General features: G+C 42.4%; 1 protein-coding gene across 5 annotated transcripts in view; it reads left to right on the top strand.

The window, feature by feature from the left end:
• Positions 1-27,706, top strand: part of PLXNA3 (plexin A3) — a 71,321-nt gene that overhangs the window by 20,674 nt on the left and 22,941 nt on the right. For all 5 annotated transcript variants that reach the window (XM_058172531.1, XM_058172529.1, XM_058172533.1 and 2 more), the window contains 10 exons: positions 611-761; positions 1,317-1,416; positions 8,116-8,230; positions 10,212-10,412; positions 20,485-20,581; positions 22,177-22,367; positions 23,229-23,374; positions 26,061-26,181; positions 26,367-26,503; positions 27,157-27,330. In XM_058172531.1, coding sequence (XP_058028514.1) covers positions 611-761; positions 1,317-1,416; positions 8,116-8,230; positions 10,212-10,412; positions 20,485-20,581; positions 22,177-22,367; positions 23,229-23,374; positions 26,061-26,181; positions 26,367-26,503; positions 27,157-27,330 — 1,433 coding nt within the window. The remainder of the gene's footprint in view (positions 1-610; positions 762-1,316; positions 1,417-8,115; positions 8,231-10,211; positions 10,413-20,484; positions 20,582-22,176; positions 22,368-23,228; positions 23,375-26,060; positions 26,182-26,366; positions 26,504-27,156; positions 27,331-27,706) is intronic.

The raw sequence follows: 27,706 nt of genomic DNA, 5'->3' as shown, positions 1-27,706 counted from the left end.
AATACAGGAGGGCTGCCTGTCTATCACTGCTCTAGATGAGGCCCCAAGGGCCCTCGCCACGTGCAGCCATTGGTGAGGGAAGCTGGGTGTTGCAACTCAGAGCATCTGGAAGGTCACAAGATCCTCCCTAGCAAACAGAACCATAATGATGAGTAAGCTGCGCCCGAATAATATGATATTCACTATACCATTCAGCTTTGTAAGAATAACCGTTTTCCTTCGCTTTGTGTGCATGGTTTTTTTTTTTTTTAAGTAACTGTTCAGCTTTATGATTGCCAAGATATGCTTGGATAATGGCTGGTAGGAATTCAGAAGCCAGATAAACCGCTGAGTAAAATTTCCAGTAGTCAAATTTCAGTGTTCTGCAGGGTTTTTTGTTTGTCATTCGTCAACCGTGGCTATTGCAATGTAGGAAAAATGCAGACTAAATCAGATTAACCACGATCATTTTATCCGTGTCACTGCATTTAGGCTACTGTATGTCATAAAACTTGAGAAGTGTCTTATATTTATGTGTACATAGCACACGTTATGGCTTCCCTTCTTTTGGCATAATTCTCAAACACACTAGTCCATCTAATGACATCATTCTTCTGTGCTACGTTTCCAGCTTCAGCTTACAGTCCACAATGTCCCAGACCTTAGTTCTGGTGTGACCTGCTCCTTTGAGGGCCTTGGTGAGAGCGAGGGACAGCTTCAGGTAGATGGAGAGATCCACTGCCTTTCACCTACTTTGAGGGATGAGCCCCCTGGAGAATATGGTAAGTGCTTGTTGATGGGAAGGGAAGTAGTAGTGTAGTATTCAGATGGAACAGAGCTAGAAAGCAAGATATAGTCCACCTTTCTGACCTTACCTTGCCTCTGACAGAAACTTGTTGATGGCTTCAAAGAAATTCTCCTCAGTCCTGATCCTCTCCTCATAACAAGCCTAAAGTTGTATGCAATTTTTTTTAAAAAGCAGATGATGATGCTCAAGATGGAATTAGAATTATGAGTCAAATGGTGCTTTGTCAGAGATTTTGGCCTCCTGCTTTTTGCTTTCCTGTTTCTCCCATGGTCATTAACCAGATTGGTTGCCACTCTATGATGCTGGGTTTTTGCATGCTTATAACTGACATGTTGAAACAGTGGTTTCAATGCTTCTCTCTCTTCTGCAAAACTATGTTGATGGGGGATCATGGAATTCTAATTTTGCTTGATGATTCTGAATGGGGAAGCAGAAGTTGATTGTGTTGGAATTCAGGAATGTGACCGTGTAAACACACCATGACTGTTACTTGCTCTTCCTTCTTCCTGTTTCCCTATAACTGTCTCAGGTGATGTACGGACTGTTAGGATCCAACTTCTGTCCAAGGAAACTGGCATGGAATTTGCCAGTACAAACTTTGTCTTTTATGATTGCAGCCTTCTACGCACGTGAGTTTTGAAACTGGACACAGGCTGTTAGTGGGGGAGGCGGGGAATGGCTTTCTTTTTCAATCCCCATCAGTTTATTTACACCTAAGATGTGTGATCCATCATTGTTTACAACTGTCGCAAAATAAGATTTAATCTCAGCTTCCAACTACTGTTAACTACTTTCAAAAAAAAAATATTCTTCATCTTTACACTTTGCTTATAGTTAAAACATACACACTTGGTTTATTTAGTGATTTACTGTCATGTTTTTTCCTCCGTTAAAAATAACCCCTAATCAGGATTTCATTAATTCAAAACAAACAGCATACAATTGACAGTTAATTAAATTTCATTCTAGCAAAAATGAGAAATCCAGTGGTGGGATTCAGCCAGTTCGCACCACTTCGGGAGAACCGGTTGTTAACGTTCTGAGCAGTTTGGTGAACTGGTTGTTGGAAGAAATCATTAGGATAGAGAACCGGCTGTTAAATTATTTGAATCCCACCACTGGAGAAATCTGTCAAAATCCCTATAAAAGAGCATATTAAAAATTGATGGCCACTCGTGCACCTTCCCCTAACCGGCAGCAGCCACTTATCTGCCTACTGGCCTGCTTGGGAGCTGCCTGGGACTCGTGACTCCCTACTGGTTTACTCATTTTGTTTGTTGGAAGCAGCAAGGAAGTCCTTACTTAGCGACTCACAACCCACAATCCTTGCTTAATGACAGCACCGGGGAGTGCCAGGATAGCTCTCGCTAAGCGATGCAGTCATTTGAAACTACACTTTACAACCGCATCACTTAACAACGGAAATTCTGACCCTAGTTTCCACTGTATTATGAGGACTACCTGCTCTTCATTAGCGTGAAAGACATTTCCAAACTATATGAGGAAGACAGATCTTATCCCTAAGGTAAGAGATGGAGCAGCTTAAAAGGATAGGTTTCATCTGAGATAGAAACAGTGACACGTTCACACTCAGTTGCACTAAAACATGATCTTGTTAATTGCAACTTGAATGCAACATGCAGTATACTAAGCCATCATTAAACAAACTTCACAATTGCTTAAGGTGGACGCGATTATCCAGCTGCTGAATGATTTAGGATAGTTAATCTATCCTAATCCTGAATGATTAGGGATAGTTAATCTACCTGCCTTGTAAATAGATTTTCAGATTATATGGCAGTCTCAGTGTATACTATGTGCATCAGAAGAACCTGATCATCATCAAAAGCAAAGGGGCAAGTTGTTCACCTAGATTTTCAAGTCTGGCACCAGCTGGGATCCCAGGGCAGGTGGCAATGGTGGCACTTGTCATCCAGGAACCCCCCTGACTTTCAGCAGCAAATTGCTGCAGATAACCAGATCAGGGGCGGGTTTCAAAACCCGTCGCTACCGATTTGCTTGTGGGTGCTCACGCGCTTGTGCACTGTGCACTTGTGCACATGCGCAGAAGCATCTGGGCAGGTGGGCAGAGCCTCTCGCCGCCGCCGTTACCGGTTCGCACGACCTGGGGCAAACTGATAGCAACCCACCACTGAACCAGAGGTAAGACCCTGGAATTGAAGTTGGGCACTAGGAAACAGCAGAGTTGCTTGCTGCTGTATTGGCCTCTGTGCTGTACCATGACATCCCACCCTGAGTTGTGGAAATAGCGGGTGGAAAGCTAGTTCTGGGAGATTTTAACCTGATTTGAGTTGGAGATGGCTTGGGAGTTCATTCCATACAACAACCATGGTTCTGACCGAGAATATTCAGGACCTAATTAATGCAGGTGGCCACATGCTAGGACTGATAAGAATTAGTTTTCCAGGGAACTAGGAGTTAAAATGGCAGAAGAGAGGCTTAGAATGCCATTTGAGGAAGAAGAAGAGAGAATCTGATTACACATGACTAAGAGACCATGTTAGGGACTATGTCATAGTAATAAGGAAGACCCACAAAACATAACTATTTTTCCACTCTTACTGTGTTCACAAATAGCTGAGCAGTGGCCCTTTTCAGAATGACCTGCTCTCTGCTGGGAAGGGATGATCAAGAAAAGCATTTCCAGGGCCACTGGGAGAAATATTTCAGGTATCTGAAAGATAAAATCATTTGTAGTTGGACTCTGACTGTACTTGTCCTATTTGGTTGCTGTACCAAACCGAACGTTATAGAAGTAAAAATAATAGATTCAATAATTCCTCTGTAAAACCATATCAACAGCTCCTGGGGAGTCTGAATAAGTCATCTTAGATCCTGAGCTGAAGCAGGAAAAACATTCTTTGTTGTGTCTTTTTAATGAGGGTTCTAACGTTAAGCATCCATTTCAAGTCCTGAAGGACTTGAAGGACTCTACTGCTGATACCATGCTTTCAAATACAGTAAGAGGAGGTAAAATAGGAGGGCTCCTCCTAAAATCAGAGGTGGGCTTCAGCCAATTTGGACCAGTTCGGACAAACCGGTTGTTAAAATTCTGCCCAGTTCGGCAAACCAGCTAATCCCACCACTGGCTGGCCCTTCCCCCGTCTGTTTTTTGGCCCGAAAAATGGCTGGAAAATGGGCTGGAAAATGCCCCCCAAACTGTCCATTTTGGGCTGGTTTTTGGCCCATTTTTTGGCCATTTTCAGGGCCATTTTCAGCCATTTTGGGTGGCAAAAATGGCTTGGAAATGGCCCAAAATTTCCCAAAAAACAGGCCAAAGAAGGAAGGAAGGAAGGAAGGGGTTAATCCATCTTTAGCTTATTCTCTCACAGAATTGCCTGCACAGAAATATTTTCAATCCTTCTCCTTCTGCTATTTATTTATTACTTTTGGGGTTTAATTGTAAATTGCTTCCGAGGAGTCAGTGGGATTTATTGACTCTGTACCTCAGGTGTGAAAAGTTGGCTGTTATGACAATATATTGTCATACTTTTAATAAGCTCAGCCTCCAATGTCTTACTTTCCTTGGTGATGGGAGAAGAATGCCTTGCTGGTCTCTCCCCATCCTTTCACTGGGGGGTGGGATTTGCACCAGGAAACTGAGGCTTGGTTAACCCTTTCATTTCTGGAGGTGTTGCCTATAGGCCCAAGGCCTGGGAAAAGGGAGTGGCTGAGAGGCGGGGCTTGGTGTGATGAGTGATGTTGAGTTGGCGACACCCACCCAGTCACATGACCACCCGGACACTCCCACTCAACCAATCACTAGGGCAAAGAACCCACCGTTAAATTATTTGAATCCCAAAACTGCCTAAAATCCACTCTCACCTCTACAGTTTTAAGCATGTTCAGCTCCAGATTGTTATATGGCTGTATCCCAGGGCCATTTGTTCAGCCTCCCATATATATGCAGACTCATCACTGTCTTGAATGAAGCCAATGCAGGGGTGAAATGCTCCTGGTTTGGACCAGATCGGCTGATCCGGTAGCGATGGCGGTGGGTGGTTCAGAGAACCAGTAGCAAAAATCCCTGCCCCCACCCTCTGCTCATGCCCAGCTGAGCCATGTGATCATCAGAGCCTTTTTTTTACATTTAAAAGCATTTTTACAACCAAATATGTTGTATAAAATGCTTTTAAAAGGTTAAAAAAGGCTCTGACGATCACAGCTGAACTGCGTGATCATCAGAGGCTTTTTTTTTACTTTTAAAAACATTTTTTCTACAACCTCTTGGCCGATAAAAAATGTAAAAAAAATGCTTTTAAAAGGCTCTGATGATCCCAGTTGAGTTGCCTGATTGTCAGAGGCTTTTTTTTAACTTTTAAAAGCAATGCTTTTAAAAGTTAAAAAAAAGATTGCGCACCACAGCTGATCACACCCCCCTCCCCGCGCTGTTCTACTTACCGCATGCCTCCTTTTGGCATGTACTGCACATATGCACCTTGCCTTTGATGTGGGCATGCGCAGCCAGTGAACCGGTAGTAAACCAGTTCAGATTTCACCACTGAGCCAATGACTGTTGATATTGTGGTTGTTCTCCTTTCTCTTGGCTGGTTCCAATAACTATTGCCTGGAAAGGAGAGGCTGAAACCTCTTGATTTGTAGAGTACCACATCCTTCCTGTTTAATAACTATATGAAGTCACTGTCTGAGTCATTTGTTGACACGGGGTCAGTTATCATCAGTGTGTGATGATACCCAGCTGGTTCCCAAGTCTTAGCCAACCAAATGATGCTGTTGAAGGTCTTGTCCCAGTACCCAGAGGCTGTTAAGGTCAGATGGGGAGGAATGGATTTAAGCCTGATCCTAGCAATTCTGAGTGTTAATGGGTTCATGGACCATCCTGGCCTCAGGAGTTCCTATTTTTAACTTTGAATGGAGTTCACTTCCCCAGTTAGAACTGGTATACAATTTGGGGGTTCTCCTGGACTTGCAGGTTGAGAAGGAGATGGTAACTGTAGCCATGAAGACCTTCACGCAGATTCATCTCATCTATTAATTGTACCCATTCTTGGACCTGGAACACCTTTTCATTGTCACTTGTGCTTTGGTCAACTTATGTGTGGACTTTGCAGTACCCTGTACATCAGTGGTGGAATTCAATTTTTTTTACTACCCGTTCTGTGGGCGTGGCTTGGTGGGCATGGTGTGGCTTGGTGGGCATGGCTTGGTAAGGATACTGCAAAATCTCCATTCCCAATCCACTCCAGGGGAAGGATACTGCAAAATTCCCATTCCCTCCCCACTCCTGGGGGAAGGATATTGCAAAATCTCCATTCCCATCCCACTCTAGGGCCAGCCAGAGGTGGTATTTGCTGGTTCTCCGAACTACTCAAAATTTCCGCTACCGGTTCTCCAGAACCTGTCAGAACCTGCTAGATTTCACCCCGGCTGTACATGCAACTGACCTTGAAGACCACTTATAACTTTTAGCTGGTGCAGAATATAGTGGAATAAGGAATTATGAATGTGTCACAGTACATCTGCGTAACACCTTTGCTCTGCATGCTGCACTGATTATTATGGTAGTAGGCTTCCAAGTGCAATTTAAGATGTTAGGTGTCATCTACAAAGCCCTATATGACAAAGATACTATTTATTTGAGGGATTCACTCTACCATTGTTTCTGCCCATCCCATAAGCTCAGACAGAATCAGCATGCTCTGGGTCCCTTCCATTAATCAATGTCATCTGATAGGATCTAGGAAGTGTGCCTTCTCTGTTGAGCCCATCTTCTGGAACAGTGTTTCTCAGAGTTGAAGTCCACATATCTTAACAATGCCAAGGTTGTGAAACCCTGCCCTAGAGATTTGAATAGTCCTGACTCTGCTCTGCTTTACAGGTGTTCTGATCTGATGTTTTCCCCCGGCTCTCATCTGGGCTGGAAAGTGGGCTGCTTCTGTGAAAAATTCTCTATAGGCATTTAGTGGATATGTGTTTCCCTGGACAGCCATCTTACATTTCTGTCTGACTTGATGTTTTGCACCACTCAGAGTTGTTGATGAATTGGGAGGCCTTAGAAATATAAACAATTAATCAATTAAGTCCTTGCCTGGGGAGATTGCAATCCCATTTATTTCCTTAGAGGAAGTTTGGAAGAAGAGGCAAAAGATTTCTAGATTTTAGTCCCAGAATAAGTCATCCATGTTGGAGGCCTGACCCTAAAGGTGGCTGGACTTAGGAACATTTTTTTTTACTAGGACTTGCAACCTAGATGAGTAGGCAAGGCCTTTTTCAAGCCACAGCCCATGAGCCAGCCTTATATTCTTCTTATCGGAAACAAGGTCTGATATATCTGCCAAGGCCCAAGTAGTGATTACTAAACACAATTCAGACAGTCCTCAACAAACTTATTTATTAAAACAGCTGAGAATTAATTCATTCTCAGCTTATTCCAAAACAAAATTCTTAATAACCAGTCCGTTGGCCTTATCATCAACCTTTGATGTCTTTGGCAACCTGCTAAAAGTTTTTCTTGGCAAAAGCTCCACAAAGTTCAAGAGACGCTGACAAGAAGCACGGAAATCAACGTTGCTTTTCTACAAAGAACCCAACGGCTCATTGCTGCTCTTTTAAACCTTATGGGAGCAGCCAGTCATCTCCTGGCCTTACTCCCGAGTCGTCCTTTTTTCTTCAGCCGCTCTTGCCTTCTGGCAGCTCTTCGCATGCGTGCATTAGGGACAGGCTCCTCCTGTTCCTCTGCCTCTCTGCTGTCCTGGAGGCTCCATAGTCTGCGCATTGCTTCCAGATGGCCCTGGCCCCATCTCTGCCTCTAATGCAGAGTCCTCATTTGGGCCTTCTCCTGACTCCAGGACTGGCCCATTGTCCTCTCCAACCTCCTCACTCTCCGACTCTGTTGCCAGGTCTGCGGGCTGCTGGTGGATCACAACACTACCCTTCCAAATATGGTGCCCTGGGTTTCCCACTCAGAGCATGCATGTACTTTTCCCTCACTGTTATGTAAAGTAGAAAATGCCACACACCATGTGGACACCTTCATCTCTCAGTTTTGGGGCTCTCTTAGCTTATATCAGCTAGTCAGTAGGTGGCTATAGTTTAGGTTTGCCTCCTTCTGGGCCTTGTCTCCACAGTAAGCAGATGGGTTGGACAAGATTTGAAGATCTCATTCAATCAGTGTTTCACTTCCTCCGTTTCCTTCCCACGAATTTCATATCCTTAAGCAGAACAAAACCTTCAGAGGAATAAAAGTGAAGGAAACAAGAGGAGAGAGAATTGACACCTGTGGATCAGGACATGCATTCTTTCCCCCTTTCCTGTTTTCTTTTTTTAAAATTTTCCTCATTCTACAGGTGCTTGTCCTGTGTCAGCAGCCACTATCCATGCCACTGGTGTAAATACAGGCATACGTGCACCCACAATGTGGCCAAGTGCTTCTTCCTAGAGGGCCGAGTCAACACTGCTGAGGTAAGAAAGTCCACTGGAGTGCTATCATCTCCAGAGAGTTTCCTGCCAGCCATTAGGATGATTTTTGGACATGAACACTTTTCATCTTTTGTTTGTGAAACCTTTACCACTGGGGAAATCAATGGCAGTTTTATTTCCCTTGCTGACCTGCAGGGCAGAGGGAGTTGGGAGAGAGATTTCCCCATGTGCCTTGAATCTACTCCTCTTCCCAGCTCAACTTCCTTCCTTGCATTTTCAAGAGCTCCCTGTTTCTGCATAACAGCAGAAATAGCTGTAGTATTTCATAGCCTACTCTTCCAGCATTGGAGTGAACATTTGGAAGCCAAGTTTCCATTTCCATGTTAATGCAAGTTGTGCAACTGCATGCATACATTTAACTGGAATATTTTTCATGGTGTCTGTGCAATATTTTGACCCTGTGCAGAGTTCAAACTGCTTTGCTGAGCACTGTATAGTGTTAAAAGGGAGAAAAAGCAAGAAATAAGAATCATGAGAAGGGAACATTCAAGATACAGTATATCAGTACTCTCTTTCCTTTAAAACTCTTATCTTCCAACTCTGGCAACATCACAGTATGTTTTCAGAAACTTGGTTCCACTCGCAGACTGAAAAGGAAAGGCTTCTGGAAGTCACATGTTTAGGTTTACCCTTATGTGCAGCGTCCCCTACAGGCCTTGTATAGAAGGAATCTCAGACCGGGGAATCCCAAGCAATCAGAAAAGAGTCAGCAGGTGGCAGATCAACAGCATGGGGAAATGATAATAGTACTAAAGTGCCTTTATTCGGGTGGGAGGCTGGATCGATATGGGGGAGGCCAGAGTGTTTGCTGGTAATGGGGCCAGTGGCTCACGATCAATCGTCTGGCCCAGGCAGCGGGATCAATAGACCTAGAGACGCCCGGGGCTCGTTGTGGGTAGGTAATTGATAGCAGCTCCCTTAGAGGGGCCAGCGTTTGCGGTTGGATGTGGTGGCTGCAGTGGGAGGAGGCTGGACAGCAGTCTTTGAGGCTCTGGGAAGTGAAACGTTGCCTGTGACTCTTAGATTAGGGAGCCAGGGCAAAACTGTTGTCCTCGGGACTTCTAGATCAGTCTGTGTGGACTTTGTTTTCAGTCTAGACTCTAAAGAATGAAAGAGCTAGAAGGGAAAATTGCTTGGCGCTTCCAGGCTCCTCTTCCCACAGGCTGGGCCTTTTGTCTTGACCCCATTGTCTTAAGCCTCCGTAGGAAGTTGCACCCGGGGTTTAATTGTTCTCCAGGTCAGGACTACGTTTCCTGTATTGCTTGCCAGCGTCATGGCCACCCTGTGTCTTTGCTAGCCCCATAAACAGAGCAGCCAGCCCAGCAGGCCTCCCCCGCCCTACCTTTCCTTTGGTACCAAGGAGCAATTAACCAGACTCTGGTTTCCATGGAAACTCTGAGCGCCCAGCAGGCTCTTTCATCTCCATCTCTCTCAGGCGGTCACCACAGGCAAAGGAGAAGCCGGGAGCCAGACTCCTGGGCTTTACCCTTGTTCACTGTGGAGCTGTTGGGATATGAAAGGTTAGGCAGCTGTTTCCCCCTGGGGGAGAAGGAACCTCGGCCCCCCAGAAGGGAGCGACTTGTTTCCTATCCCCAAGAATGATTATAGGTGTCTTCACACAGGAACACACACACACACACACACACACACACACACACACACACACACACACACAAAAGGAAAGCAATATCACTTTAGGCAATGTACTTCCTTCTGGTAAGCATGGGTAGGATCAGACTGTTTTTTAGAAAAAGTGTTTCGTGTTCCCTTTACGGCTACTTTGAAAGCAGTGCCAGCCTCATTTTGGGTTTAGGACTATTTCCCTTTGCAATCCTGCCTTGAGAATATTCCTGCCATAAACAAACAAAACACACGCCTGCCTGCCAGCAAACGGCACAAGTGGCACTTGCCAAAGCTTTCAAAGCTTCTGAGCACATGGTTTGAATCTTTTCCTTTGCACCAGGGCTGCCCAGAGCTCCTTCCTGGTGGGGAGATCTTGATTCCTGTGGGAGTGTTACAACCCATTACCCTGCGTGCCAAGAACCTTCCACAACCTCAGTCGGGACAGAAGAATTATGAATGTGTCTTGGGAATCCAAGGTCGCCAACAGCGGGTGCCAGCTGTACGCTTCAACTCCAGCAGCGTACAGTGCCAGAATACCTCGGTGAGAATCACATCTTTTATAGCCATATTTGTATCACAACTATTCTGCAATCAGGAGGACTGAGAACTTCCTGAAAACAGAAAATAGCGTCTCAGCTTTCTGCAGGTGTTAACAGTTCTTCCTTTGGTTTCAACTTGCCTATGAATTACGAATTTTTAAACTTTCTTGAACATCTGTGGTGTTACTTGTTAAGGGCAGCCACCAGAATTTGTAAGCACATCGCAGATCATAGTAACATGGTGGTTGCAGTGTCGGATTCAGTTTGAGCCATAGACTTGCTTAGATCGCTACTAATCGTTTACGTGTAATAAGGGAATACTGACCTAGATTACAGTTTTTCTGAATGCAAGAATTCATTGAAATATTTGGTACCCTCAGTAGTAAAGTCTTGTATGGTTCCATAAATGAGTTACCATATCACTAGATTTAAAGAAGCTGGGTGTTTTAACTGAAGTTCCCTGCTTCCCTGACCCTTGCAACATTTAGTTTATTTTCTTTATCTAATTTTCTAATCATATTTTCCAGGATAATGTTCCTTTTTCCTAATTGGAAAAACAGAATGCAGAGAGTTGTCAAATCAGTCTGCAGCTCATGCTTATCTACATAAATACCTAGCGCCATGTTAAACCTTGGTTGAACGCACTATGTGCTGAATGTAACTAAATGCAGACTGGAATTAATAATAGTCTGACTGGGTCAAAGAAGAAGCCATTTGTTCACCCCCCCAAAAAAAAGCTCTACTTTTGTTGCTTGTCAGGGTCTCAGAGCTCATATTGTGGATGAGAAAATGGGACTTTTGCCTTGCTAGCTCTTAAGGCCACACAAAGGGCATGGGGGTCCACATGTAGCCCTGCTACTTGTACAAAAATACTCTGGGCGATACTAATGCTCTGTAGTATATTCTTGCTTTATGAGGATAAAGCTTCAGTGGCTGTACGGATAGACCTCAACTTACGATCACAGCTGGGACCATAATTTCTGTTGCTAAGCAAGAGTTGTTAAATGAGTCACAGCCTATTTTTATGAACTTTTTTGCCATGGTTGTTAAGCAAATCACTGTCATTGTTAATTTAATTATGCAGTCATTAAGCAAATCTGGCTTCCCCTGTTGGCTTCGTGGTTGGAAGCCAGCTGGGAAGGTTGCTACCCCATGACCTCAGGACACTGTCCTAAACACATGCTGGCCATCAGGCAACTTAATTTTGGCTAGGTGACTGTGGGGATGCTGTGACAGTCATAAGTGCAAGGACCAGTTGTAAGTCACTTTTTTCAGTGCTGTTGTAACTTCACTAAATGATTGGTTGTAAGTTGAGAACTACCTGCAGCTGCATGTTATTTCCAGTAAAAAGCAGAAGCTGTCAAGTTGTCAGTCACTGGAGGAAATGGTACAAAATACTATTGTGTTGCAGAAGCATCTGGTTCAACTCCATCGGAACAAAATTTTGAATTAGCTGAGCCTTCATCATAACCCTTTTTTTTCATTCTCACAACTATCTTGGGACACGATCATAATGGGGCAGATTAATTGCATTTGTCAATTTTTTGGTAGCGGTGGTAAAAAAAAACATTTCGGCATTAAGATGATTGAAAGGGACAGAAGATTAATAGTATTAACCAGAATACCTGTTGAATTATCCAAATGCTATATTCTTGTCTTCTCATATCTAGAAGATATTTAGAAATGAAAATTAAATGATAGATGAAATTGAAGTAGACATGAAGCCCTCCAGATTTTATAGTACATGTAATCTTTCATGATTCCCCATCTGAAGAGCTGCATGTGGCCTATTCTTAAGTTAAGAGACATGTTAGTAGGAGAAACTAAATATATATATATATTTAAAATGTCTGTCAAGAGAGTTTACCGCCTTCCTTTTCTCTCTCATGTAATAGTGTGTTTGAGACCAACTAATACAATTGGTTATGGAAAAAAATGGGGAGGGGGAGAGAGATAAAGTTTTTACCCCTCTCACGTTATGCTAGAATTATGGCCCATTCAATTAAATGGATGGGCATGAGATCTGAGGCATGCTGAAGGACATGCCTTTTTGCCCAGTGTGTGCACTGATGAATTTTATTGCCACAAAATGGTGGTGAAGGCCAATCACTTAGATGGCTTTAAAGCAGTTTCAAAAAAGCTTGTCTCTGTGCATTTACCAATGGCCATTAATCATCGTGTTTTCATGGAACTACCCATGTTCAGAGGCTGCGTGCTATTGAATATGGGGGCCAGCACAGCACAAGGTTATTTCTCCTCATTCTTGTAGGCGTCAGGTTGATCCCTGTTAGATTCGAGGTGCTGGAGTACGAGAGCCTTGATTTGTTCTTTTTGCATATGATTTCAGATGCTAGAGACAAAAAATGAAAGGGAAGTCTCCTTTTGACCTCCATATGAATTCCCAGATACATCCCAGTGGTATGGCAACTTTGAATTTTAGGAGTTGTGGTCTTGTACTTCCAGATTACCATCCCTGCCCCCAAAGGGCAGAGATCTGATCTAAACATTGATTATTAAAATTAGATTTGCTAGGAGTAAAAAGCCTTGAATCGCCCTGGCCCTGCTCAGTTTTTCATCTTTACTAAAACTGCACTATTGTAATCTGATTCTTCATCAGATTCTTCAATGAGATTGCCCTCTGCTGTCCAAACCAGTATTACATCCTCCTCTTTTGATTATTAATCTTTCAGATTGTAAATGAGGTTGAAATTATTCAGGTCACACCCCAAGAGCAACAGGGCTAAGAAGAGCTCTAAACATTGTTGAGTTTGACATAGTTCTTCTCCATGTTTGTTTCTTCTCCATCTAGCCTTCTTGTTTTTTCAGCTGCCAAACATATCTTGCTATCTGCACCATATCATATCCTGGAATTCAAAACATAGTAACTACAGGTAGCTTGCCACCTACAACCATACTGGTCTCATGGTGCTTTATGGCCCATAACAAATTTATGGCTGTAAAATGTTGCACTGCCCACCACCATCACATGAGTGAATTTGGAGCACTTGGCAACTGGTTCTATCAGGCATGAAAGATCAGGTCCACACATGAAGGTCTAATTAAACTGATTTGTTGCTAATCATGCCTATGCACAAGAATGTTTCAACTGTTAACATCTGCTTGGGGTTAGATAAGGGTCAACAGAATTCAAGAGAAAGCAGGCTTAATTTGGGGATTCTAGGCTGATCCCTCTTTTAACTCCGCCCTCAGGTTTTGCCACTCCTCCTCCTCCAGGTTCACATTTAAAATTGGTTGCCAAGTTCATTTTGATCGTGTGATTCCCATTTGCAGTCTTCTTTGCTGACTTATTTATTTATTTAATTTGTCAACAAGTACAAGAAAACAAGTAACAGAATAGACATAGACATGAACACATGAAAAAAATTGGCACAAAAAAAGGATATAAATTGGCAAAACATAGCCATAAACACATAGAATGATTACATATAATTGGGACAGGGACGGTAGGCATGCTGGTGTGCTTATGCACGCCCCCTTAGGGACCACAGTAGACAGTTTAGGGTGAAAGGTATGGGGATTAGAGAGACTAACAACAGGATCAGGTAGAGTGTTCCAGACATTTACTACTCTTCCGCAGAAGTCATATTTCCTACTATTAAGATTAGAAACTCAATGGGGAAGTTGGTGGAGAAGGCTGCAAGTGGAGGAGATGTTGGATTTGAGGTCCATTCCCTCAGGGTGCCAAGATAATTCCCCTTCCTCCATGTACAGTGGGGAAATCCTCCTGTGTAATGGTGGAACAGACCTCAAATCTGGCAAAACCACTACTAAATGCCGGGGTTCCGAGCCTTTGAAACTCAGGCGTTCACTAGCATTTTCCCATCCAGAGGGATGGGAGACAATGACGTTCACTAAAATTCTAGCAAATATCGGCATCCTGAGCCTTTTAGAGTCCTGGCATTCATTGGCATTTTATTGAATGTCATTGTCTCCCACTCCTCTGGATGGGAAAACTAGTGAATGACAACTTTCTGAGCCTTCCAGAGCAATGTTGTTTGCTAAGCAAGTACTGAAGCCATTGGAGGAATGGACCTTAAATCTGGTGCATGCCATTGTTCTCATGATCATTTTCCCTGTTGGGGTGAAGAGATAGCTCTGTGTTGTGGTCCGCCAGCAGCCTGCGGAGCTAGTAGCAGAGTTGGCTAGTGAGGAGGCTGGGGAGGGCAATGGGCCAGTCCTGGAGTCAGGGGAAAGCCTGGAGGAGGGTTCTGCGTTGGAGGCAGAGGTGGGGCCAGGGCCATCTGGGAGCGATGCACAGACTCCAGAGCTCCAGAGGCGGACAGAAAAGAGACAGAGGAACAGGAGGACCCTGTTCCTAGTGCACACATGCGAAGAGCTGCCAGAAGGCAAGAGCAGCTAAAGCAAAAAGGACTACTCGGAAGTAAGGCCAGGAGATGATTGGCCCCTCCCATAAGGCTTAAAAGAGCAGCAATGCTCCTGTTTCTGAACTTCGTGGAGTTCTTGCCAAGAAAAGCCTTTAGCAGGGTGCCAAAGAAGACAAAGTTTTGTGATAAGGCTGAAGGACTTTTTCTGAAGGACTTTGTTTTGGAATTAATTTGGACTAAGCTGAGAATGAAGTAATTCTCAGGTGTTCTAATAAAATATGTTTGTTTAGGACTGATTGTGTCTGGTAATAACTACTTGGGCCTAGGTCACAACAACCTGACCTCCAGGGTGTGGTGAGAGGCCTGGGCCTCTCTCTACCCTGCCATGCTTAGGAGGCCCAGGCCTCCTCCCCAGCACTCTGCTCAAAACCCATATGGTTGCTCAACTCACCGCAGCCAATTTGCTGCAGCTAACTAGCTGCGGAACAGCTTGCCATGACCACCTCGCCATGGACAACTCCCCGCAGAAGAAGAGTTACACTAATATTGAATAAATAGTCATACAGAATCATTAAAGAAAGGATACCAAAGGAGAGACAAAATAAAATGTGAATGACAAAAATTAAAATAATTTAAAAATTATTTTAAATAATTAAATTGAATTGTCCCGCAGTGTGTTGTCCCATGCTGAGTTGTCTTGTGGCAATTTGGCTATGATGAGTTGGAAAATTGGCCGGGTCGAGTTGGTTGTAACGAGTTGTCCCATTCTGAATTGGGAGAGCCAGGATTGTGGTTATTAAGTGAAGCAAGACATGTGGTATCTTCCTTAATAACCACTTCAGTTAATGACTGAGATTCCAGGCCCAATTGTGGTCATAAGTGGAGGACTACCTGGACTTCTATATTTACCCATATTGTACAGTTGACTGTTGAGGCTTCCTCCTTGGGCTTTATATTATTGCTTCTGCCTGGATGAAGCAGATTGGATTATACTTGACCCAACAATATTCTTTCAAGTTCTAAGACCACTAATTAAGTAGACGAAAGACTCTACTGTTGAAGGTTCCACTTCTTAAATAGCCACCCCACTTAGCCGATAGACAGTGGCCCCCAACTGGGTACCAGGGACCAGTTCCATGAAGTTTTTCCACAGATGGGAGGGGGCATAGTTTCACATGCTGCCTGCATCCCATGGATGAGTCTTGTTTGTGCAGCCTGGTTTCTGGCATGCTGAGACCTGGTGCCACTCCACAGACCTGGGTTGGGGACCCCTGTGATAGACTAAGAGCTTCACTACTCCACTGACATGGACTAAGGGCTCAAAGAAGACGAGATGCTACAGCTCAGTGGTTAGTCTGGCTGTCTATCTTATAATTTTGGGTAAAGCCTGAGCATATCTGATAGACATCTAATTGAGGAAAGTTAGTCTAAGTTTAGCTGGAAAACTCTTGCTTGTGGTCTCCTCTGGGGTGGTATTCCTATTTTGGAACTTCCTTCCAAGGGAAATACAGCTGAGTCTATAATGTCTACATTTAGAAGAAAGCTTAAGAGATGCTTCACCCAAGCGTTTTCAGGGAAGATACTGCCCCACTACCAGATTGTTTCCAAATCAATTGCTAAGTAACATATGTTTTAATTATTAAATTTTTATTTTATCTTATTAAATAAATAAAATAAAATGCTGTTGATTGTATTGTTTTATTGCAAAGTTTGGGTTATTACAAAACCCAAAAGTTTGGGTTTTGTTTTTATTATAAATTGCATTTTATTACTGGGGGGATTATCTGCATACAAATAAAAATTACTATTAATACAACTGTTGCAGCTGCTGTACTACTAACAACAACAATAAAGATAGTCGTAATAATAGAAGTTATTGAACATAGAATAGAAGATTAATTCGCCATCAGTCAATTATAAAATGCAGCTTTACTCGGAAAATTTTACATTCTGCAACGATACCTCTGCCACCATCTGCCTATCCTGGTGCTTGAGAAAGACTCAGTAGGTGGATAAGAATCCCAAATTCAGTCTGAACTTGACTGATTGTGATGAACATGATGAACATCTATAACAGAAGGATTATGTTAGTTCCCTATTCAACTCCCTGTTTTGTGTGTCGTCGTTACTTGGCAGACTGGACTGAACACATTTTCTACTGGTGTAATAATTTATTTCTGTGATTTGATGGAGGTGGTCTTAGGGTTGAGCCAGGGGTGAAATGTAAAAAATTTTACTACACGTTCTGTGGGCGTGGCTTGGTGAGTAATGTGACTGGGTGGGCATGGCCAACTTTAAAAAAAAACTTTTAAAAGCATTTTTTCTACAACCTCTTCAGCCGAAGTGGTTGTAGAAAAAATGCTTTTAAAGGCTTCTGACGATCCCAGCTGATTTGCCTGATCACTAGAACCCTTTAAAAGCATTTTTTTAGCCTCTTCAGCCGAAGAATTTGTAGAAAAAATGCTTTTAAAGGCTTCTGATGATCCTAGCTGAGCCGCGTGATCATCAGAGGCTTTTTTTTTTACTTTTAAAAGCATGTTTTTGCCTGAAGAAAAAATGCTTTTAAAAGTAAAAAAACCCCAAAACTCTGATGATCGCGCGGCTCAGCTGGACATGCGGGGGGAGCAGGGATTTTTGCTACTGGTTCTTCGAACTACCCGCCACCATCGCTACCGGATCAGGTGATCCAGTCCGTGCTGGGAGCATTTCACCCCTGGGTTGAGCCATGCTTGCTGGATTGATTTTGAGCTTCACAAGTTCTGTTAGGAATATTGAAGCTAAATTCTCACAAGGCAGGCAGTAATCCTGGACCAGCCATTTGACGTAGTTGCTCATAGATGTCCTTAGCTGCTGATTAGAGCTGGCCAGTTGCTTGGTAAAACCACAGAAGCAACAGGAGAAGCAACAAGGCTACCAACTAAAACAGAAAGCAGCAAAAAATGGTCCTAGGTTTGATAAAATAGCAGAGCGGAGCTCTGTTGACAGTGATGGCAGCAAACAAAAATGATTTTTCTGCCGCCATTGCTTTTATGCAGAGCCATCCAGGGAGCAATTTTGAAGAGTGGGAAATCTGCTGCATGTAGGTCTCTTGGGTGATTTTAATGAACCAGTGAAATTTTTCTGCCAAGCATTTTCCAATAAAACAATCATTTTCATCTGCACTGACTTAGATGCCATTTTGGATACTGTACAAATACCAAACGTTGGGCTTTTAGATTTTAACCTTTAGCAAAAATGCGATGATGCATCTTAATATTGGACCATTTGCAGAATAATTTTGAATGCATCTGTGGAAGAGAATGGTTTTCTCCCGTCCCTTTTGATTATTCTCCCATTGAGTTGCTTCTTGAGGTTTGGCATTTTCTCCGGGTGACTTCTGTTTCTGCTAATTTCAGTATTTGGCAAATAACTACCTCACTTCTGCACATTTTATTATTATGAGGTTAGACTCTCGTTTTTCTGTGGGCTTTTACACACTTCTTCACAGTGACTCATACTTTTCTGCTGTAACTGCTGATAAAGCATCTTCCGTCTGAGGAATGGCAATCAAGCCAAGAGAGCTTACATGTCATGCATTTGAAGTTACATTTTGATCTCCTTGGTGCTTTACAGTAAAGGCAACATGGACCGATCTGATTGGTTGGGAATATTCCGGGGAATATGAATGGGGGATGAAGGCTGAAAAGATAGTGCCTGAGTATGATTTTGTAAACTTCCCCTTAATTGCAACAGGAAGATAAATGTCTTTTTCTTTCCTTTTCTCAGTAGCTCTCTTTAACAAGTATATTATAGTAATAGTGTCATTCTTTTTTTTGTAGTGTGAAATTTTTGTACCACGATGTAGCTTGGCTCATTCGTTTAAGCTGCTCTCCCAATAAGCACTTTATTGTGGTTCACTTGTTCTTGACATATGGAACAGTGAACATTTGGTAAAATGAATCCTGCAGTATCTAATTTGCTTTACTTAATGATTCTGTAGTCTGGGATAATGCGTTCTGACATTTTGAGGATGGTACTTGGAAACCAAACCTTTTTCTTGCATTCCCATTGCCATCTCTTTAAGTGCTTAGTGAATATTTCTGCACATTTATTTATTAATTGGTATTAGAATACTGATGGGATGTAGGATTCTGTTTGCCTTAAATAAAGATTGAAAGCTTTCCTTTTGCACTAGATAGACATAAATATAGAGATTTGTTGCTGGCATTTGTTCTGTTTACTTTTAACATGCATTAATAATGTGAAAGAGGATAGATGGACTCTGAAGGGGTTCAGATGTTTTGGAGGTAATGCAACATAATTCCAAATGACCAGGCATAAACAAAGCGAGAGGTACATCAATAAAAAGTCAAAATCTGTTGATCAAGAAGCAGAATGTCTGACAGTACTTTGTATTAATATACATGCAAAGTACTGAGAAAGAGACATCTCTATTATATATCTGGAACCCTGATCAGCAACTGCTGTAGTTTTATATGATAAGTGGTTTGAAAGAAGCCTTTCCCCATCCAGGCCTAGGACATGATGTGTTTTTATCCTTAATATTCATTTAAAGATCCCTGTGTTGGCTGCATTATTGATTTTCAATTAGGGGAAGAAGATAGCAGAAGTTTAATATAGATCATATTCAGCAAAATATCAATTGTATATGGAGCACCAGTCAAAAATGCAGGAGAATATTGGAGAATGTTGGGAAATGATTAGAATAGCAATTATGAATCCTGTACTGTGGAACAACTATATCTTTTTACTCTGGACTGTCTGAATGTGACACTGATAGAATATACATAGTGAGTACCAGGTTAAGGAAGGTTAGTTTATAACAAGGGGAATGTATGTTCTACATAATTTTTTCCTCAGTTGAATTCTATAATCATTTTGAAATAGTCCATAGGGGTGAAGAAACCAGGCTGAAATAATTTATTATTTTGGCTGCTAGAACTTGCTGAATATTTTCTAGACATAGATGCTCGATTCCAAAAGTTTTCAGCCGTCCATTAGTAAATGTGTTGTGTGTAGCGCTAACCACCGTCATAGAAAAATGTATCTGATCAGGAAAAGCCATACATTTTTCCATTTATTCCTTTTGTGTTATTTCAGTCGAGCTTTTAATTAGGCTACAAACCTGAGAGTATTCTTCTTAACAAACCACAGTTTGTAAGCCATGTTCATTAGGACTCATGAGGGTAAAAGACTGCTTTTACTTTTCTTCTGCTTTCATCCCATCTATTAATAGCACCGAGAAGGACCATCTAACACAACCTAGCCATGTGTGCAATATATGTGCATATAATAAATGTGACATAGAAACTCCACTATTTCTCTTAGCAACTGTGGGGTTTGTCTCTGCAGAGGCCTCCTAACAGGCTAAGAATACACGAAGCACCAGGAATAAAGAAATTGAACACGTAGTGATAAAGAAGTTCATAATGATGAAGCAATTTGCTTATCCCCCAATTTAATCAATTACCAAATACTGTAGCTCTTTCTCATCTATGATCCAGACAAAGAGCATATCACAACTTGGCTGACTCAGTTCAGGGCCCTGCAGATGGCTGTTAGGTGAAGGGATACTTAAATGTTTGCTCTGTTCTCAGGAAGTCCGTTTTTATCCTTTCCTTGCTTTTTTCCCCAATAGGGAAACCCAGTTACTGGGTTCCCTGTAATTACAGATCAGCATTTTAACTTTTCATCTTCATAATTTGTTACCCATCTATTTCTTCTTTAGTATTGGTACGATGGTGAGGAGTTGGGTGAACTCCCTCTGGACTTTGATGTCATTTGGGATGGAGATTTTGCCATTGACAAGCCACCAGGATTCAAAGGTACCAGCTCTGGGTATCCAATGTTTGTAGGTTTTAAGGACACACAATTCCTCTTAATTTATCATTGTAAAGCTGGTACTAATCGATTTTGGTTTACTAGTTCCCTGGAATTAATTTTTTTTAATTTTAAGTAGCCTAATGAAATACCAGGGCTTTAATGTGTCAGGACAATTCTGCAGGTCAAGAATGTTTTGCTATTTAAAGCAAAGACTAAGGTTACTTCCATGTCTCATTGTTTCTGTGGTCCAGTCTCTCCAAACAAGTCTGAATCAGACCTGCCTATCTTCTTTTCCCTTGTTGATCTTGCAATACCAAAAACACAATAAGCCCATTAATGCTATGTTTTCAGTTGACCAATAGGAATCTGCAAAAAAACCCTCTTCAATTGTTGCCTTATGAAAACAACTGGAGCAACAGAAAAAAAACAATCATTTTTTCTACCACACAAAAATAAATGAAAGAAATTGCTAGTATATCCCTTCCCTTTTTCTTCCTTCCCCTCCTCCCCCCGCATTCTCACACACACATTTTCGGTATATGCTTTTTGCGTTGGTTGTTTGGGGGGGGAAATGAACAGTTGTAACAGGATGAACTGCTTAGCTACCAAGCCATCATTCACCCTAGATTAAAAATGTTATGCTGAGCAATGAAGGTGGCACGATAACAGATCATCAATTCTGCAGCCAGGCACTTTTCTTAATAAAGTAAAGGAGGCAGCTGAAGTGAAGGAGAGGAGGTTACAAGTTCAAAACAAAAATGCATACTTTTTAGACTACAGGAATTACAGTAATATGTCTAGTTTGCTGCTCCCTCCATTTCCTTTTGGGGGAAGTAACCAAAATTCCACCTCTCTCAGGGAAAGAAAAAAATAATAATTCCAGCAGCTGCTTAGTGTTTGGCAAGCAGCTTGTTTCCTGCCAAAGAGAAAGTAGAAATAAAACTCTTTGTCAATTTCAACCTGCTAAATCAAGTCAGCATTCTGCTAAAAGGATCAGCTTGTGGCTGATGCCCATGGCGGAGAGATGATGCAAGCATTTTCTGCAGTAGGGAAAGGGGCTGTTCACAAATTCTGCACACTTTTATTGACACCAAAAAAATATCAGTTCTTGAATTATTTTTTCTTATATTTGGATCATTTCAGATTAAAGTTTTTGAACTGAAAATCACCTGTATCACTGAGCTCAGTCAGCTGCACAGGACAATAAAGGTCTACAGCAGCTTTCTGTCCTCACATAGCAATATCTTAAACCTTCCCCTCTCCCAACAAGTCCAGCCACTTCAGTAAGACACAAATCCATCTGTCCCCATACTTCACTTTCTGTGATGCTCTTCAAAATGGGTCACTTCATTCTCCTGCACAACTCCAGTTCATTCTGCTATAGTGAATACCAGCCTGGATATATTCAAAACACAAGTTAACATGAAAACTGAACATGCAAATAGTCACTTTGTTTTCTTACAAGTTATCTCAGCACCGTCTTCAATAGGATCAGTATAGTAATGATTATAGGTTAATTACCAGATAGCATCTGGTGGCAAGCAATCAGCAGATTCTTTATTATTTTATCTCTAATTTTTCCCCACATTTTCCTTAGCTCTTTTGTACAAGTGTTCAGCCCAGCGTTCTAGCTGTGGATTGTGCCTCAAATCAGATCCACGTTATGAGTGTGGTTGGTGTGTACCTGAACGCCGTTGCCTTTTGCGTCCTCACTGTCCAGCTTCCAGGCAAAATTGGGTGCCACCCGGTCGGCGTGGGGCTCGTTGTACTCACCCTCGTATTACACAGGTAAGAAGCCTATCAGCAAACCTTCACATTCTACTTCTGGTTTTTTTTTAAAAAATATGTTCTTTAGGAAAAATATAACCCAATTTTTCTCAGCCTGTATCATCCCTCAGCAACCACGGTTGTGGTACATGTTGAATGGTGAATGATGGGATTTGTTATCCAGCACATCTAGCAAATTACAGAATGGGGAGCACGGGCTTTCCACATCCTTCAATTAAAAATTAGGATGGTTCATAAATGATTAAAATGATAGAACCATGAATAACACCGTAGTCCTTTTCCCCCATCACCAGGCAAAGAACCCACCTAAATTTGAAAAAAATCAGTAAAAGGTGCAACTGTTTCTTTGAACCTTTCTTTGAATTGGCAGCTTTGCCTTTATATTCTGAAATGTTACAAAGACATGAAATGTAATGAGGAGAACCTATAAAATATAGAAATGTGAGCAACCATCCCACTTTGCCATCACTTCTGTTCACCGAATGTCCTGTTTGCACTGGTTTGCGCTGGCATCCGCTACCATTTTGTGGTATACTTCAAGCTTACACATCTTGGGTGTAGTCTTTCAGTGGTTGGGAGGCTAATATAAGCCCAGTTCCACTCTGATTATGTATCTGATGAACATGGAAATTGATTGCATCAGCCACTTCCTAATTTGGATGATTACTTTAGGGATGCTTTCAGTATGACTTTTATGAATGTCAAAATCTTCTCTTGTATCATAGATGGATGGGAAGGAAGGAAGGAAGGAAGAAAGGAAGGAAGGAAAGCTATTTCCAAGATTCTTCTTTGTGAACTCCTCATTTCCCTCCAGTGAATGTCTTTTCCTTCTCTTCCTGTTTCAACTCCTTCTTTCCGCAGGTATTGCCACTGACTGGTCCCAAGGAAGGTGGGACTCGGGTGACAGTTTGGGGTGAAAACCTAGGACTTCATTTCTATGAGGTCGGTGTCCGGGTAGCAGGTGTCCGGTGTAGCTCTCTCCCTGCAGAATACATCAGTGCTGAGAGGTAGGTGAACATTGGGTGAGGGAAAAAAGTGGGTAGAGTAAAACCTGGGATCAGTCTAAGAACAGACCAAGGGAATCCAGAGAGGAACCGAAAGATTATGAAAAGGCTGTGTCATCTGTTGGTAGGGTCTGATTTGCTACTCCTGTACAGTCTATCAGCACAGTTTCCTGGGCCCTGGTGGAATAGGGAGTGCTTTTTTCAGATGGATGGAACCTGACTTTATTTGTAATTTGTAATAATAACACTAGTTATTATGTGAAAAATCTCTTGCTTTCCATTTCCTCTTTCACTGCTCTTTATTCTGCCAAAGAGTGCTGCAAAAATCTACTCCTGGATGTTATATTTCAGCTTCTTCACTATAGCCAAGGCTGAAGTTGTCAGAGTTTGTTGCAAAATCAAATCCAGAAAGCACACACAGGTAAACAGATTCAGCAGGATTCATTAACTTCTCTTTATATACATAATAACACATGAATAGATGTACAATACCAACAGCAGATTCTTCCAAGGTAGCAGTTACAAGCAAAACACAAGCAGAGTACAGAAGACTAGTTTCAGTTTCAATTCTGCAGATAGACAAGTCCAGACTTGTTTTGTTCTCAGCACAGATCCAGATCTGAGCCATGCCCAGCCTTCTTGATTTAAGTTTCTGTTTCCAAAACAGCCCTCATTGGCTGACACAGTTGCTATGCTTATTCATTGTTTGAGCTTGTTACCATGTCTTCCCGTTCCAGCCAGTCCCCAATTGCTGACCTGCTGCCATGTCTGTCCCAGTTCATGAATATTCTGACAGAAGTCTGTTAGCAACGAAGTGTTGCTTTGTTCCTGGACATGATGTAGCGCCTTTTGGCTAACATTTCATAAGAACCTGTTGCAGCAACTACTACAAAATAGACTGAGAAATATTGGAGTATTGAACCTACCAGTAATAGAGGGCATTTAGTGTTTCTAGTACTTCAATTTGTGTACAACACTTTATAGATGTTATCTTAAGGCCAAACAGTCTTGCGTGTATAATTTCCTTGAGCTTTTTTTTTTATTTTTCCCCAAACAAGATTTGGCTCAGAGGGATCAAATTTGAAGTTAAGTGCTGGATGGAGAACCTTAATATGTTCTTTGCCCCTAACTTTTCTCTTCAAAATTCCCCTCCCCCCAACCCCCTCACAGTTTTGCTCCTGCTTTTTACATTTGAAAACCAGCATGCAAAACGTCAGGGTGTGTTAAGCACATCTATGCGTAATACCTTTTTTGGTCCTCAATGAGCCTTATAAATAGCACTGGGAAAGGCAGGTTGGTTTTATTACCTTAAATGATGTAGGAAGAGGCTGCTGGACCTGCCCAACCATGCAATATGATCAAACCTATCTAAAACAGAAATGATCGTGATGAATAGATGGTAGGAATTGGTTCACTGTACCAATGCGTTGTCCTTTTGCAGAGTGGAGAAACCATTTGTGTTCTGCTTTACCTAGCTTGAGCACGCAGGCTGGAACCATGAGAAGCATAATTGAGACAGTGTCTGTGATGAGAATATGCCCCCTTTGCTCTTTTCTTCTTAATGTGTGCAAGAGGAAGCCTCCGTATCCTTTGGCTTAATAAGGAAGGATATAATTCTTTGAGCCACAAATTGTGGCTTCTTTTAGCTCGCCAATGAGCTCATTGTTGAGATGAGGTTGGGATTGGAGACTTGCCTGTCTTGCATTCTTACTCATTGTGCCTTGCACTCACCTGTTCCTCTTCAGTTTATCTGCAGCGTCTTTGAAAGAACCTGATTTAATTCCTTGATTTTCTTTTCCCCTATGCCACATATTCAGTCTCAGAGTTTGTCTGAGGAGTCAGTCCTTGAAATGCAAGAGGTACTACCTATTTCTCCCACTTGCCACCCAGAGAGGGGAGCTGCAGATAGGGAAAGAAGGAGACATGCAGACATAGAGTGTTAAAATGACTGAATGGCATTTGAGGGAATTTGACTTAATAGAAAAAAGGAACATTTGTCTCATACTTCCATTTACATCCTTCATTTTGAAAAACAAAATAAACCCAATTTCTTTGCTATCATAGTCTGGCATGCTAGGAAACACAAGTGGGATTATGAGGAGCTGTTCGTGTTTTGTCCACCTTGGATTGTCCCTGGTTGCTTTACACATATCTACTTTGTCTTCTTTCACAAGTCTTGCTTCCCACCCCGTAGGATCTGCAGTTTGGAGGGACTGTCTCATGCAACCTAAATCTCATAGCCTAAACTCCTGGGAATATTCAATTCCCTCTGTGCAAAAGCGTAAGAGGCGAGGTGCCATCCCATCTACCCTCTCTCACAGGCAGGCTTTTGGGGTCTCCTCTTTTGTGCCAACCTCTCATAGAGTTGAGTGAGGAGCATAGTAAGTCTAGCAGAAAGTATTCCTGGCATCCTCTTTCTAAACCGTTGATGCCAAAGGGTATACTAGACACCTATGCTAACGGTAACAGTGCCAACTGTTCCAGAAGCCCCCACAACATTAAGAGAGAAATTACAGTAGAGATTTACAAAAGCTACTCTGGGGCAAATCAGGACTTCTGTATGTCCAGCCTGCTGAAGAGAGTTTCCCATTCTGGAAGAAGGAATGGTGGATAGGGAAGGGCTTATGGAAAAGGTGGGCTGGGTTCATTGGCCTTGGCTCTTCTGACAGATCTCACCCCTTCCCCTTAGGCTGGTGTGTGAACTTGAGCCCTCACTTTTGCCAGATCCTCCCCCAGGTCCCGTGGAGCTCTGCGTAGGGGACTGCAGTGCAGACTACCGGACCCAGTCGGATACTCCTTTCACTTTTGTGGTAAGCAGCTTTATAGGCTAGAGTCATTATTACTTGGATAGTCCTAAATAGTGCAAGCAACATCTCCCAGAGAGTGGTAAAGTGGGTTTTGCCCAGGAGGTAGGTTGATTTTCTTGGGGAACGAGAAATTTTTTGAAGTATATATCCTAGCAGGCAATTCATTACTGATGTTTGTCCCCTGTTAGACCCCCAGCTTTTTTGGGGTCGACCCAGAACGAGGTCCCACCTCAGGTGGGACAAAAATCAGCCTCCTTGGAAATCACCTCGATGCTGGGAGCAATGTCACAGTTGCAATTCGGGGAGCACCATGTCGCCTAATCAGGTATCATTGGGGTTTCAATAGGAGGGTTGGATCTTTCTGATCAAACTACAAAACAGTTTGCAGTGTTTGGGTTTAGCATTGTGCTGAGCATTTTCAGTTTAATGTAATGTATGAAATCTAGACACAGGCTTGCAGATTATGGTTTATGGGCAGCTATATTGTATGAATTATGGCACTACGGTTTATTCAACAAGCCATAATTTAGCAGACTGTATGACCCAATGGTATTATTACCAGCACTGGTCAATCAGTTCCTTTAATTTTAATCATAAATCCATACTAGCTAAAGATTAGGGGAAATGGCTCAATGTGTCAAGAAAACACAATAGGAAGATATACTTTGGGCCACTTAATGTTCATAGACATTGGTCTACTTGGAAAGCAAATGGTCTAAAAATCAGTGTAGGATTGTAGGAAAAGTTGGGAAGGCGCAGATACAGGCCCTACTGCACAGCCTTGGAGCTCTGATAAGGTATTATCTAAGTAGGAGGGAAAATGGAGATCATCTGGTGTGAAATGGGGAGTAGTGACAGTGGAGCCTCAGTAGAAAAAGTGCAAGACGGAGGGAGACCCATTTTACAGCTTTATTATGAGGTTGAGGCTATTATTAGGAGTCATGCCTGTAATGCTCCCTTCTTCCTTGCTCTCCCAAGGCGCAGTGCAGGGGAGATTGTCTGCCTGTCTCCCCCCTCGGCATTAGGCCCTGGTCCTGCCAACCTCAGTCTTCGCATTGATCGTGCCAACATCAGCACAAATGGGACAGTCTTCTTCCGCTATAGTCCCGACCCAGTGGTCACGGCCGTAGAGCCTGCTTGGAGTATTGCGAAGTAAGTGATAAGCCTCTGACTTATGTGGTAATGATAGGAGAACGTTAGCATGTTTCCTCAGGGAGCCCCTGTTATTTCTGCTCTGAATAAATTGGATTCCCCTTTAAGCAGGAGTTTTGCAACAGCATCCAGAGCACGTAGCAGACTCCGGCTGATTTTGGAAAGCGCTAAGCAGGGTCAGACTTGTAGAGAGGGCCACTGAGAAATCCCCGGTTGTAGGCTAGACTGGAAAGTCCAAATTATCATAGAAAAAGATATTAGCAACCGACTTCTGTATTGCTAGAACAAAAGCAACATGAACGTAGTCACATAACTACCAGGAATCACATCTGATCTGAAGGAGTCCTTTGGGTTTGGTTTCTTTTTTTTAAGAAAC

Source organism: Ahaetulla prasina, chromosome 2, assembly GCF_028640845.1.
Source record: "Ahaetulla prasina isolate Xishuangbanna chromosome 2, ASM2864084v1, whole genome shotgun sequence".
In the NCBI taxonomy this organism is placed as follows: domain Eukaryota; kingdom Metazoa; phylum Chordata; class Lepidosauria; order Squamata; family Colubridae; genus Ahaetulla; species Ahaetulla prasina.
Note: the sequence above shows the minus strand (reverse complement) of the source record. Positions and strands in the feature narration are given on the sequence as shown.